Source organism: Oncorhynchus keta, chromosome 28, assembly GCF_023373465.1.
Source record: "Oncorhynchus keta strain PuntledgeMale-10-30-2019 chromosome 28, Oket_V2, whole genome shotgun sequence".
Classification (NCBI taxonomy): Eukaryota; Metazoa; Chordata; class Actinopteri; order Salmoniformes; family Salmonidae; genus Oncorhynchus; species Oncorhynchus keta.
In genome coordinates, this window is record NC_068448.1 from 1,884,465 (window position 1) to 1,898,981 (window position 14,517).

General features: G+C 45.8%; 1 protein-coding gene and 1 long non-coding RNA gene across 2 annotated transcripts in view; one reads left to right on the top strand and one right to left on the bottom strand.

Moving 5' to 3' along the window:
• The window catches only part of plxnb3 (plexin B3), a 325,474-nt gene that overhangs the window by 143,655 nt on the left and 167,302 nt on the right, over window positions 1–14,517 (bottom strand). The window contains exons 9-12 of the mRNA XM_052484163.1: window positions 9,085–9,193; window positions 5,863–5,974; window positions 1,266–1,394; window positions 348–464 (exon numbers count right to left, since the gene is read on the bottom strand). Coding sequence (XP_052340123.1) covers window positions 348–464; window positions 1,266–1,394; window positions 5,863–5,974; window positions 9,085–9,193 — 467 coding nt within the window. The remainder of the gene's footprint in view (window positions 1–347; window positions 465–1,265; window positions 1,395–5,862; window positions 5,975–9,084; window positions 9,194–14,517) is intronic.
• Window positions 9,600–10,309, top strand: LOC127913081 (uncharacterized). Its single transcript, XR_008084584.1, has 3 exons — window positions 9,600–9,720; window positions 9,874–10,077; window positions 10,231–10,309. It is a non-coding gene; the product is annotated as an uncharacterized LOC127913081 (long non-coding RNA).

Here is a 14,517-nt window from a genome sequence, read left to right on the forward strand (position 1 = left end):
TATGGGGTTTGTGAATACCTTGTGGGCAGAGCAGGTGAAGGTGTGTCTATGGGGTTGGTGAATACCTTGTGGGCAGAGCAGGTGAAGGTGTGTCTATGGGGTTTGTGAATACCTCGTGGGCAGAGCAGGTGAAGGTGTGTCTATGGGGTTTGTGAATACCTTGTGGGCAGAGCAGGTGAAGGTGTGTCTATGGGGTTTGTGAATACCTTGTGGGCAGAGCAGGTGAAGGTGTGTCTATGGGGTTTGTGAATACCTTGTGGGCAGAGCAGGTGAAGGTGTGTCTATGGGGTTTGTGAATACCTTGTGGGCAGAGCAGGTGAAGGTGTGTCTATGGGGTTGGTGAATACCTTGTGGGCAGAGCAGGTGAAGGTGTACGTCATGGTTTCCGGATCCTTCTCCAGAGTGGCATTCAGTTTAAGCTCCTCCCCTTCCACAACCACGACACACACATACTGCTCCTCCCCCTGACAACAAGATAATGCATCAATGTAAACATTTTTTTTAAGGACAAAGAATTTGAATCAACTGTTTGTAATCATTATCTATACTGCATTTCTAGGAAACTACTGAGTCCAATCACCTGAGACATGTCCAGGTTCCTGCCCAGTAGGGTCAGAGGGGACAGGAAAGGTTAAGGGTCAGAGGTTAGGCTTTACCTGAAACATGTCCAGGTTCCTGCCCAGTAGGGTCAGAGGGGACAGGAAAGGTTAAGGGTCAGAGGTTAGGCTTTACCTGAAACATGTCCAGGTTCTTGCCCAGTAGGGTCAGAGGGGACAGGAAAGGTTAAGGGTCAGAGGTTAGGCTTTACCTGAAACATGTCCAGGTTCCTCCCCAGTAGGGTCAGAGGGGACAGGAAAGGTTAAGGGTCAGAGGTTAGGCTTTACCTGAAACATGTCCAGGTTCCTCCCCAGTAGGGTCAGAGGGGACAGGAAAGTTTAAGGGTCAGAGGTTAGGCTTTACCTGAAACATGTCCAGGTTCCTGCCCAGTAGGGTCAGAGGGGACAGGAAAGGTTAAGGGTCAGAGGTTAGGGCTTTACCTGAAACATGTCCAGGTTCCTGCCCAGTAGGGTCAGAGGGGACAGGAAAGGTTAAGGGTCAGAGGTTAGGCTTTACCTGAAACATGTCCAGGTTCTTGCCCAGTAGGGTCAGAGGGGACAGGAAAGGTTAAGGGTCAGAGGTTAGGCTTTACCTGAAACATGTCCAGGTTCTTGCCCAGTAGGGTCAGAGGGGACAGGAAAGGTTAAGGGTCAGAGGTTAGGCTTTACCTGAAACATGTCCAGGTTCCTGCCCAGTAGGGTCAGAGGGGACAGGAAGCCCATGGGGACCAGAGGAGAGCTCTGTAGAGCCCACACACAGGGACAAGATTCTGGACCCCGCGGCTCCAACTGCTCCTCCTAGTGGCCGGAGGGGGAAGCACACAGACCAAATATTATATTACAGCCGAAAACAAAGACCGCATCCCAGACGGCATCCTACTTCCTTTATAGTGCACTACTTCCAACCAGGGCCCTATGGGAATAGGGAATAGGGGCATCCTACTTCCTTTATAGTGCACTACTTCCAACCAAGGCCCTATGGGAATAGGGAATAGGGGCATCCTACTTCCTTTATAGTGCACTACTTCCAACCAGGGCCCTATGGGAATAGGGAATAGGGGCATCCTACTTCCTTTATAGTGCACTACTTCCAACCAGGGCCCTATGGGAATAGGGAATAGGGGCATCCTACTTCCTTTATAGTGCACTACTTCCAACCAGGGTCCTATGGGAATAGGGAATAGGGGCATCCTACTTCCTTTATAGTGCACTACTTCCAACCAGGGCCCTATGGGAATAGGGAATAGGGGCATCCTACTTCCTTTATAGTGCACTACTTCCAACCAGGGCCCTATGGGAATAGGGAATAGGGAATAGGGGCATCCTACTTCCTTTATAGTGCACTACTTCCAACCAGGGCCCTATGGGAATAGGGAATAGGGGCATCCTACTTCCTTTATAGTGCACTACTTCCAACCAGGGCCCTATGGGAATAGGGAATAGGGGCATCCTACTTCCTTTATAGTGCACTACTTCCAACCAGGGCCCTATGGGAATAGGGAATAGGGGCATCCTACTTCCTTTATAGTGCACTACTTCCAACCAGGGCCCTATGGGAATAGGGAATAGGGAATAGGGGCATCCTACTTCCTTTATAGTGCACTACTTCCAACCAGGGCCCTATGGGAATAGGGAATAGGGGCATCCTACTTCCTTTATAGTGCACTACTTCCAACCAGGGCCCTATGGGAATAGGGAATAGGGGCATCCTACTTCCTTTATAGTGCACTACTTCCAACCAGGGCCCTATGGGAATAGGGAATAGGGCATCCTACTTCCTTTTATAGTGCACTACTTCCAACCAGGGCCCTATGGGAATAGGGAATAGGGGCATCCTACTTCCTTTATAGTGCACTACTTCCAACCAGGGCCCTATGGGGAATAGGGAATAGGGGCATCCTACTTCCTTTATAGTGCACTACTTCCAACCAGGGCCCTATGGGAATAGGGAATAGGGGCATCCTACTTCCTTTATAGTGCACTACTTCCAACCAGGGCCCTATGGGAATAGGGAATAGGGGCATCCTACTTCCTTTATAGTGCACTACTTCCAACCAGGGCCCTATGGGAATAGGGGCATCCTACTTCCTTTATAGGGTGCACTACTTCCAACCAGGGCCCTATGGGAATAGGGAATAGGGGCATCCTACTTCCTTTATAGTGCACTACTTCCAACCAGGGCCCTATGGGAATAGGGAATAGGGGCATCCTACTTCCTTTATAGTGCACTACTTCCAACCAGGGCCCTATGGGAATAGGGAATAGGGGCATCCTACTTCCTTTATAGTGCACTACTTCCAACCAGGGCCCTATGGGAATAGGGAATAGGGCATCCTACTTCCTTTATAGTGCACTACTTCCAACCAGGGCCCTATGGGAATAGGGAATAGGGGCATCCTACTTCCTTTATAGTGCACTACTTCCAACCAGGGCCCTATGGGAATAGGGAATAGGCATCCTACTTCCTTTATAGGCATCCTACTTCTTCCTTTATAGTGCACTACTTCCAACCAGGGCCCTATGGGAATAGGGAATAGGGGCATCCTACTTCCTTTATAGTGCACTACTTCCAACCAGGGCCCTATGGGAATAGGGAATAGGGGCATCCTACTTCCTTTATAGTGCACTACTTCCAACCAGGGCCCTATGGGAATAGGGAATAGGGGCATCCTACTTCCTTTATAGTGCACTACTTCCAACCAGGGCCCTATGGGAATAGGGAATAGGGGCATCCTACTTCCTTTATAGTGCACTACTTCCAACCAGGGCCCTATGGGAATAGGGAATAGGGGCATCCTACTTCCTTTATAGTGCACTACTTCCAACCAGGGCCCTATGGGAATAGGGAATAGGGGCATCCTACTTCCTTTATAGTGCACTAGTTCCAACCAGGGCCCTATGGGAATAGGGAATAGTGGCATCCTACTTCCTTTATAGTGCACTACTTCCAACCAGGGCCCTATGGGAATAGGGAATAGGGAATAGTGGCATCCTACTTCCTTTATAGTGCACTACTTCCAACCAGGGCCCTATGGGAATAGGGAATAGGGAATAGGGAATAGGGAGCCATTTGGGACAAAAAAAATAAAGTTTGTAATGACTGAAAATGGAGAGAAGAGGCTGTGAAACAACAATCCATTTTGAAGAGTGGAGAGGACAGTGTTACCTGGGGCAGGTGGATAGGGTGTACCAGAGTGTTGACTTTAATACCGATACCAGGTTAGGTATCACAATAGGGTGTGTTACTCAGTGAGCTGAGTACCAGAGTGTTGACTTTAATACCGATACCAGGTTAGGTATCACAATAGGGGTGTTACTCAGTGAGCTGAGTACCAGAGTGTTGACTTTAATACCGATACCAGGTTAGGTATCACAATAGGGTGTTACTCAGTGAGCTGAGTACCAGAGTGTTGACTTTAATACCGATACCAGGTTAGGTATCACAATAGGGTGTGTTACTCAGTGAGCTGAGTACCAGAGTGTTGACTTTAATACCGATACCAGGTTAGGTATCACAATAGGGTGTTACTCAGTGAGCTGAGTACCAGAGTGTTGACTTTAATACCGATACCAGGTTAGGTATCACAATAGGGTGTGTTACTCAGTGAGCTGAGTACCAGAGTGTTGACTTTAATACCGATACCAGGTTAGGTATCACAATAGGGTGTGTTACTCAGTGAGCTGAGTACCAGAGTGTTGACTTTAATACCGATACCAGGTTAGGTATCACAATAGGGTGTGTTACTCAGTGAGCTGAGTGTTGTCACCATACCAGAATGTTGACTTTAATACCGATACCAGGTTAGGTATCACAATAGGGTGTGTTACTCAGTGAGCTGAGTACCAGAGTGTTGACTTTAATACCGATACCAGGTTAGGTATCACAATAGGGTGTGTTACTCAGTGAGCTGAGTGTTGTCACCATACCAGAATGTTGACTTTAATACCGATACCAGGTCAGGTATCACAATACTCGTTACAACATCACAATAATCGATTGCCATAGTATCGTTTTGGTATTGATTATTGTGATGTTATAAGGTCCCCCCCAGGTGGTGAAGGTCCGCCCCCAGGAGGTGAAGGTCCGCCCCAGGAGGTGATGGCCCGCCCCCAAGTGGTGATGGTCCGCCCCCAAGTGGTGATGGTCCGCCCCCAAGTGGTGATGGTCCGCCCCCATCTGGTGAAGGCCCGCCCCCAGGTGGTGAAGGTCCGCCCCCAGGTGGTGAAGGTCCGCCCCCAGGTGGTGAAGGTCCGCCCCCAGGTGGTGAAGGTCCGCCCCCAGGTGGTGAAGGTCCGCCCCCAGGAGGGGAATGTCCGCCCCCAGGTGGTGAAGGTCCGCCCCCAGGTGGTAAAGGTCCGCCCCCAGGTGGTGAAGGTCCGCCCCAGGTGGTAAAGGTCCGCCCCCAGGTGGTAAAGGTCCGCCCCCAGGTGGTAAAGGTCCGCCCCCAGGTGGTAAAGGTCCGCCCCCAGGTGGTAAAGGTCCGCCCCCAGGTGGTAAAGGTCCGCCCCCAGGTGGTAAAGGTCCGCCCCCAGGTGGTGAAGGTCCGCCCCCAGGTGGTGAAGGTCCGCCCCCAGGTGGTGAAGGTCCATTACCTCCTTGTTTTACCCGTTATTCACTTTTTTCTACCCTTTTTCATGTATCGAGTACAGAAGTGCCGGTACACCGTGCAACACTAGTATGATGTCTTATGGTTGTGTTGGGGTTGAGTAAAGGTCGAGTTAGGGTTGAGTAAAGGTTGAGTAAGGTTTGAGTAAAGGCTGAGTTAGGCTTGAGTAAAGGTTGAGTAAATGTTGGGTAAAGATTGAGTTAGGGTTGCGTAAAAGCTGAGTAAAGGTTGAGTAAAGGCTGAGTTAGGCTTGAGTAAAGTTTGTGTTGGGGTCGTGTTAGGATGGGGTAAAGGTTGAGTTAGAGTTGAGTAAAGGTTGAGTTAGGGTTGAGTAAAGGTTGAGTAAAGGTTCAGTTAGGGTTGAGTAAAGGTTGAGTAAAGGTTGGGTAAAGATTGAGTTAGGGTTGAGTAAAGGTTGAGTAAAGGTTGAGTTAGGGTTGAGTAAAGGTTGAGTTAGGATGGAGTAAAGGTTGAGTTAGGGTTGAGTAAAGGTTGAGTTAGGATTGAGTAAAGGTTGAGTAAAGGTTGATTGAGTAAAGGTTGAGTTAGGCTTGAGTAAAGGTTGAGTAAAGGCTGAATTAGGGTTGAGTAAAGGTTGAGTTAGGATTGAGTAAAGGCTGAATTAGGGTTGAGTAAAGGTTGCGTAAAGGTTGTCTTACCAGTGAGTTGTGTATGGTGTGCTGCCTGGGACAGCTGTTGTTGGTGTGGGTACACAGCCCACCCAGGACACACCAGCTACAAGGCCACACACTGCCCACACACGCCATACACCTAGAATACAGACAGAGCTTGTGTGAGACTGTGTGTGTGACTGTGTGTGTGTGTGTGTGTGTGTGTGTGTGTGTGTGTGTGTGTGTGTGTGTGTGACTGTGTGTGTGTGTGTGTGTGTGTGTGTGTGTGTGTGTGTGTGTGACTGTGTGTGTGACTGTAACTGTGTGTGTGACTGTGTGTGTGACTGTAACTGTGTGTGTGACTGTGTGTGTGTGAGTGTGTGTGTGTGTGTGAGACTGTGTGTGTGTCTGTGTGTGTGTGTGTGTATGTGTGTGTGTGTGTGTATAGTCTTTCCCCTGTCAAATGGGGGCTGCTGTCTGGCTGCCTCATACATTATAACTCAATCAAATGGGGGCTGCTGTCTGACTGCCTCATACATTATATCTCAATCAAATGGGGCTGCTGTCTGGCTGCCTCATACATTATAACTCAATCAAATGGGGGCTGCTGTCTGGCTGCCTCATACATTATAACTCAATCAAATGGGGCTGCTGTCTGGCTGCCTCATACATTATAACTCAATCAAATGGGGCTGCTGTCTGGCTGCCTCATACATTATAACTCAATCAAATGGGGGCTGCTGTCTGGCTGCCTCATACATTATAACTCAATCAAATGGGGGCTGCTGTCTGACTGCCTCATACATTATAACTCAATCAAATGGGGGCTGCTGTCTGGCTGCCTCATACATTATAACTCAATCAAATGGGGCTGCTGTCTGACTGCCTCATACATTATAACTCAATCAAATGGGGGCTGCTGTCTGACTGCCTCATACATTATAACTCAATCAAATGGGGGCTGCTGTCTGGCTGCCTCATACATTATAACTCAATCAAATGGGGGCTGCTGTCTGGCTGCCTCATACATTATAACTCAATCAAATGGGGGCTGCTGTCTGGCTGCCTCATACATTATAACTCAATCAAATGGGGGCTGCTGTCTGACTGCCTCATACATTATAACTCAATCAAATGGGGGCTGCTGTCTGGCTGCCTCATACATTATAACTCAATCAAATGGGGGCTGCTGTCTGGCTGCCTCATACATTATAACTCAATCAAATGGGGGCTGCTGTCTGGCTGCCTCATACATTATAACTCAATCAAATGGGGGCTGCTGTCTGGCTGCCTCATACATTATAACTCAATCAAATGGGGCTGCTGTCTGACTGCCTCATACATTATAACTCAATCAAATGGGGGCTGCTGTCTGGCTGCCTCATACATTATAACTCAATCAAATGGGGCTGCTGTCTGACTGCCTCATACATTATAACTCAATCAAATGGGGGTCTTAAATGACTATAGTGGAAACACTGGCATGTCTGTGTGTGTGTACTCAACAAATGGGGTGTGTATGTGTGTGTACGGTGTGTGTGTGTGTGTGTGTACGGTGTGTGTGTGTGTGGGTGTGTGTACGGTGTGTGTGTGTACAAATGGGGGTGCTGTATGTGTATGTACGGTCTGTATGCCTCATACATTGTGTACATGTGTGTGTGTGTACTGCCTCATACATTATAACAGTGCTGTGTGTGTACGGTCTGTATGTGTGTGTCTGGCTGTCATACATTATAACTCAATCAAATGGGTGTGTGTGTGTGTGTACAGTGGTGTGTACATTGTGTACAGTGTGTGTGGGTCTGTATGTGTTATGTACAGTGTGTGTGTGTACAGTGTGTGTGTGCTGTGTGTATAGTCATTATAACTCAATCAAATGGGGGCTGCTGTCTGACTGCCTCATACATTATAACTCAATCAAATGGGGGCTGCTGTCTGGCTGCCTCATACATTATAACTCAATCAAATGGGGGCTGCTGTCTGACTGCCTCATACATTATAACTCAATCAAATGGGGGCTGCTGTCTGACTGCCTCATACATTATAACTCAATCAAATGGGGGCTGCTGTCTGACTGCCTCATACATTATAACTCAATCAAATGGGGCTGCTGTCTGGCTGCCTCATACATTATAACTCAATCAAATGGGGGCTGCTGTCTGGCTGCCTCATACATTATAACTCAATCAAATGGGGCTGCTGTCTGGCTGCCTCATACATTATAACTCAATCAAATGGGGGCTGCTGTCTGGCTGCCTCATACATTATAACTCAATCAAATGGGGGCTGCTGTCTGGCTGCCTCATACATTATAACTCAATCAAATGGGGGCTGCTGTCTGGCTGCCTCATACATTATAACTCAATCAAATGGGGGCTGCTGTCTGGCTGCCTCATACATTATAACTCAATCAAATGGGGCTGCTGTCTGACTGCCTCATACATTATAACTCAATCAAATGGGGGCTGCTGTCTGACTGCCTCATACATTATAACTCAATCAAATGGGGGCTGCTGTCTGACTGCCTCATACATTATAACTCAATCAAATGGGGGCTGCTGTCTGACTGCCTCATACATTATAACTCAATCAAATGGGGGCTGCTGTCTGACTGCCTCATACATTATAACTCAATCAAATGGGGGCTGCTGTCTGACTGCCTCATACATTATAACTCAATCAAATGGGGGCTGCTGTCTGACTGCCTCATACATTATAACTCAATCAAATGGGGCTGCTGTCTGACTGCCTCATACATTATAACTCAATCAAATGGGGCTGCTGTCTGACTGCCTCATACATTATAACTCAATCAAATGGGGGCTGCTGTCTGACTGCCTCATACATTATAACTCAATCAAATGGGGGCTGCTGTCTGACTGCCTCATACATTATAACTCAATCAAATGGGGTCTTAAATGACTATAGTGGAAACACTGGCATGTCTGTGTGTGTGTACGGTGTGTGTACGGTGTGTATGTGTGTGTACGGTGTGTGTGTGTGTGTGTGTGTGTACGGTGTGTGTGTGTGTGTGTGTGTGTGGTGTGTGTGTGTACGGTGTGTATGTGTGTGTGTGTGTGTGTGTACGGTGTGTGTGTGTACGGTGTGTGTGTGTACGGTCTGTATGTGTGTGTACGGTGTGTATGTGTGTGTACGGTGTGTGTGTGTGTGGTGTGTATGTGTGTGTATGGTGTGTATGTGTGTGTGTGTGTGTATGGTGTGTGTGTGTGTACGGTGTGTGTGTGTGTACGGTGTGTGTGTATCTCTTACGGGGAGGTGATGTTGAGTCGCCCCACAGCTCGACAGTCGTAGAAGATGATGTCACTGCTAGAGATGGTCACGTCTCTGAACATCACAGACACACGTAGGGACACATGGTCTACAGACAGACAGACAGTACAGACAGACAGACAGACAGACAGACAGACAGACAGACAGACAGACAGACAGACAGACAGACAGGGACAGACAGGGACAGACAGAGACAGGGACAGACAGACAGACAGACAGACAGACAGACAGGGACAGACAGAGACAGACACAGGACAGACAGACAGACAGACAGACAGACAGACAGACAGACAGACAGAGACAGACAGACAGACAGACAGGGACAGACAGAGACAGACAGAGACAGACAGGGACAGACAGACAGACAGACAGACAGACAGACAGACAGAGACAGACAGACAGAGACAGAGAGACAGACAGACAGACAGAGACAGGGACAGACAGACAGACAGACAGACAGACAGAGACAGAAGAGACCATAAAGATATATTAGGATACATAATAATACCAGTACTACATACAGTACATAGCAAACATCACAGACACAGGCGGTTCTTCTGGAAGGTTCTCCCATCTCCACAGAGGAACTCTTGTTACAGGTGGTTCTTCTGGAAGGTTCTCCCATCTCCACAGAGGAACTCTTGTTAGAGGTGGTTCTTCTAGAAGGTTCTCCCATCTCCACAGAGGAACTCTTGTTACAGGTGGTTCTTCTAGAAGGTTCTCCCATCTCCACAGAGGAACTCTTGTTACAGGTGGTTCTTCTAGAAGGTTCTCCCATCTCCACAGAGGAACTCTTGTTACAGGTGGTTCTTCTGGAAGGTTCTCCCATCTCCACAGAGGAACTCTTGTTACAGGTGGTTCTTCTGGAAGGTTCTCCCATCTCCACAGAGGAACTCTTGTTACAGGTGGTTCTTCTGGAAGGTTCTCCCATCTCCACAGAGGAACTCTTGTTACAGGTGGTTCTTCTGGAAGGTTCTCCCATCTCCACAGAGGAACTCTTGTTAGAGGTGGTTCTTCTGGAAGGTTCTCCCATCTCCACAGAGGAACTCTTGTTACAGGTGGTTCTTCTAGAAGGTTCTCCCATCTCCACAGAGGAACTCTTGTTACAGGTGGTTCTTCTAGAAGGTTCTCCCATCTCCACAGAGGAACTCTTGTTACAGGTGGTTCTTCTGGAAGGTTCTCCCATCTCCACAGAGGAACTCTTGTTACAGGTTGTCATGTACCTTTTTGAATAGTCCTGCTGAACAGTCCAGAACAGGACACACGCAGGTCTGATACGGTTTGGAATACGCAGCATAATCAATATCTTTCAGTGGTTTTTGTTCTTCCTATAATTCCCCCAAGAGCTCTACTTGCTGAGTCTATAAAAACTGTTGAGGACGTCTTGTCTGTCTCTCCTCAAGGTATAATAACTGTCTTGACTGTCTCTCCTCAAGGTATAATAACTGTCTTGTCTGTCTCTCCTCAAGGTATAATAACTGTCTTGTCTGTCTCTCCTCAAGGTATAATAACTGTCTTGTCTGTCTCTCCTCAAGGTATAATAACTGTCTTGTCTGTCTCTCCTCAAGGTATAATAACTGTCTTGTCTGTCTCTCCTCGAGGTATAATAACTGTCTTGTCTGTCTCTCCTCAAGGTATAATAACTGTCTTGTCTGTCTCTCCTCAAGGTATAATAACTGTCTTTTCTGTCTCTCCTCAAGGTATAATAACTGTCGAGGACGTCTTGTCTGTCTCTCCTCAAGGTATAATAACTGTCTTGTCTGTCTCTCCTCAAGGTATAATAACTGTCTTGTCTGTCTCTCCTCAAGGTATAATAACTGTCTTGTCTGTCTCTCCTCAAGGTATAATAACTGTCTTGTCTGTCTCTCCTCAAGGTATAATACCTGTCTTTTCTGTCTCTCCTCAAGGTATAATAACTGTCTTGTCTGTCTCTCCTCAAGGTATAATACCTGTCTTTTCTGTCTCTCCTCAAGGTATAATAACTGTCTTGTCTGTCTCTCCTCAAGGTATAATAACTGTCTTGTCTGTCTCTCCTCAAGGTATAATAACTGTCTTGTCTGTCTCTCCTCAAGGTATAATAACTGTCTTGTCTGTCTCTCCTCAAGGTATAATAACTGTCTTGTCTGTCTCTCCTCAAGGTATAATAACTGTCTTGTCTGTCTCTCCTCAAGGTATAATAACTGTCTTGTCTGTCTCTCCTCAAGGTATAATAACTGTCTTTTCTGTCTCTCCTCAAGGTATAATAACTGTCGAGGACGTCTTGTCTGTCTCTCTCAAGGTATAATAACTGTCTTGTCTGTCTCTCCTCAAGGTATAATAACTGTCTTGTCTGTCTCTCCTCTAGGTATAATAACTGTCTTGTCTGTCTCTCCTCAAGGTATAATAACTGTCTTGTCTGTCTCTCCTCAAGGTATAATAACTGTCTTGTCTGTCTCTCCTCAAGGTATAATAACTGTCTTGTCTGTCTCTCCTCAAGGTATAATAACTGTCTTGTCTGTCTCTCCTCAAGGTATAATAAACTGTCGTCTCTCTCAAGGACGTCTTGTCTGTCTCTCTCAAGGTATAATAACTGTCTTGTCTGTCTCTCCTCAAGGTATAATAACTGTCTTGTCTGTCTCTCCTCAAGGTATAATAACTGTCTTGTCTGTCTCTCCTCAAGGTATAATAACTGTTGAGGAGGTCTTGTCTGTCTCTCCTCAAGGTATAATAACTGTCTTGTCTGTCTCTCCTCAAGGTATAATAACTGTCTTGTCTGTCTCTCCTCAAGGTATAATAACTGTCTTGTCTGTCTCTCCTCTAGGTATAATAACTGTCTTGTCTGTCTCTCCTCAAGGTATAATAACTGTTGAGGACGTCTTGTCTGTCTCTCCTCAAGGTATAATAACTGTCTTGTCTGTCTCTCCTCAAGGTATAATAACTGTCTTGTCTGTCTCTCCTCAAGGTATAATAACTGTCTTGTCTGTCTCTCCTCAAGGTATAATAACTGTCTTGTCTGTCTCTCCTCAAGGTATAATCTGTCTTTTCTGTCTCTCCTCAAGGTATAATAACTGTCTTGTCTGTCTCTCCTCAAGGTATAATACCTGTCTTTTCTGTCTCTCCTCAAGGTATAATAACTGTCTTGTCTGTCTCTCCTCAAGGTATAATAACTGTCTTGTCTGTCTCTCCTCAAGGTATAATAACTGTCTTTTCTGTCTCTCCTCAAGGTATAATAACTGTCTTGTCTGTCTCTCCTCAAGGTATAATAACTGTCTTGTCTGTCTCTCCTCAAGGTATAATACCTGTCTTTTCTGTCTCTCCTCAAGGTATAATAACTGTCTTGTCTGTCTCTCCTCAAGGTATAATAACTGTCTTGTCTGTCTCTCCTCAAGGTATAATACCTGTCTTTTCTGTCTCTCCTCAAGGTATAATAACTGTCTTGTCTGTCTCTCCTCAAGGTATAATACCTGTCTTGTCTGTCTCTCCTCAAGGTATAATAACTGTCTTGTCTGTCTCTCCTCAAGGTATAATAACTGTCTTGTCTGTCTCTCCTCAAGGTATAATACCTGTCTTGTCTGTCTCTCCTCAAGGTATAAACTGTCTGTCTCTCCTTATAATCTGTCTTGTCTGTCTCTCCTCAAGGTATAATAACTGTCTTGTCTGTCTCTCCTCAAGGTATAATACCTGTCTTTTCTGTCTCTCCTCAAGGTATAATAACTGTCTTGTCTGTCTCTCCTCAAGGTATAATAACTGTCTCGTCTGTCTCTCCTCAAGGTATAATAACAGTCTTGTCTGTCTCTCCTCAAGGTATAATAACTGTCTTTTCTGTCTCTCCTCAAGGTATAATAACTGTCTTGTCTGTCTCTCCTCGAGGTATAATAACTGTCTTGTCTGTCTCTCCTCAAGGTATAATAACTGTCTTTTCTGTCTCTCCTCAAGGTATAATAACTGTCGAGGACGTCTTGTCTGTCTCTCTCAAGGTATAATAACTGTCTTGTCTGTCTCTCCTCAAGGTATAATAACTGTCTTGTCTGTCTCTCCTCTAGGTATAATAACTGTCTTGTCTGTCTCTCCTCAAGGTATAATAACTGTCTTGTCTGTCTCTCCTCAAGGTATAATAACTGTCTTGTCTGTCTCTCCTCAAGGTATAATACCTGTCTTTTCTGTCTCTCCTCAAGGTATAATAACTGTCTTGTCTGTCTCTCCTCAAGGTATAATACCTGTCTTTTCTGTCTCTCCTCAAGGTATAATAACTGTCTTGTCTGTCTCTCCTCAAGGTATAATAACTGTCTTGTCTGTCTCTCCTCAAGGTATAATACCTGTCTTTTCTGTCTCTCCTCAAGGTATAATAACTGTCTTGTCTGTCTCTCCTCAAGGTATAATAACTGTCTTGTCTGTCTCTCCTCAAGGTATAATACCTGTCTTTTCTGTCTCTCCTCAAGGTATAATAACTGTCTTGTCTGTCTCTCCTCAAGGTATAATACCTGTCTTTTCTGTCTCTCCTCAAGGTATAATAACTGTCTTGTCTGTCTCTCCTCAAGGTATAATAACTGTCTTGTCTGTCTCTCCTCAAGGTATAATACCTGTCTTTTCTGTCTCTCCTCAAGGTATAATAACTGTCTTGTCTGTCTCTCCTCAAGGTATAATAACTGTCTTGTCTGTCTCTCCTCAAGGTATAACACCTGTCTTTTCTTGTCTCTCCTCAAGGTATAATAACTGTCTTGTCTGTCTCTCCTCAAGGTATAATACCTGTCTTTTCTGTCTCTCCTCAAGGTATAATAACTGTCTTGTCTGTCTCTCCTCAAGGTATAATACCTGTCTTTTCTGTCTCTCCTCAAGGTATAATAACTGTCTTGTCTGTCTCTCCTCAAGGTATAATACCTGTCTTTTCTGTCTCTCCTCAAGGTATAATAACTGTCTTGTCTGTCTCTCCTCAAGGTATAATACCTGTCTTTTCTGTCTCTCCTCAAGGTATAATAACTGTCTTGTCTGTCTCTCCTCAAGGTATAATAACTGTCTTGTCTGTCTCTCCTCAAGGTATAATAACTGTCTTGTCTGTCTCTCCTCAAGGTATAATAACTGTCTTGTCTGTCTCTCCTCAAGGTATAATAACTGTCTTGTCTGTCTGTCCTCAAGGTATAATAACTGTTGAGGAGGTCTTGTCTGTCTCTCCTCGAGGTATAATAACTGTTGAGGACGTCTTGTCTGTCTCTCCTCGAGGTATAATAACTGTTGAGGACGTCTTGTCTAACTGCCCTCTCTGATATCTCCGTTTGAAAAGACACAGTCTTTTATTAAACACATGCTGTTTTTTTTCTTCAATTCCTTCCTACACTGTTCTCTCATATTCCCATCTTTACAATGTAAAAATAAGAACTATTTGATACCACAAACCCTGCCTCTGGTTGCCAGTTCACATCCCGCCAGATTTTTCTA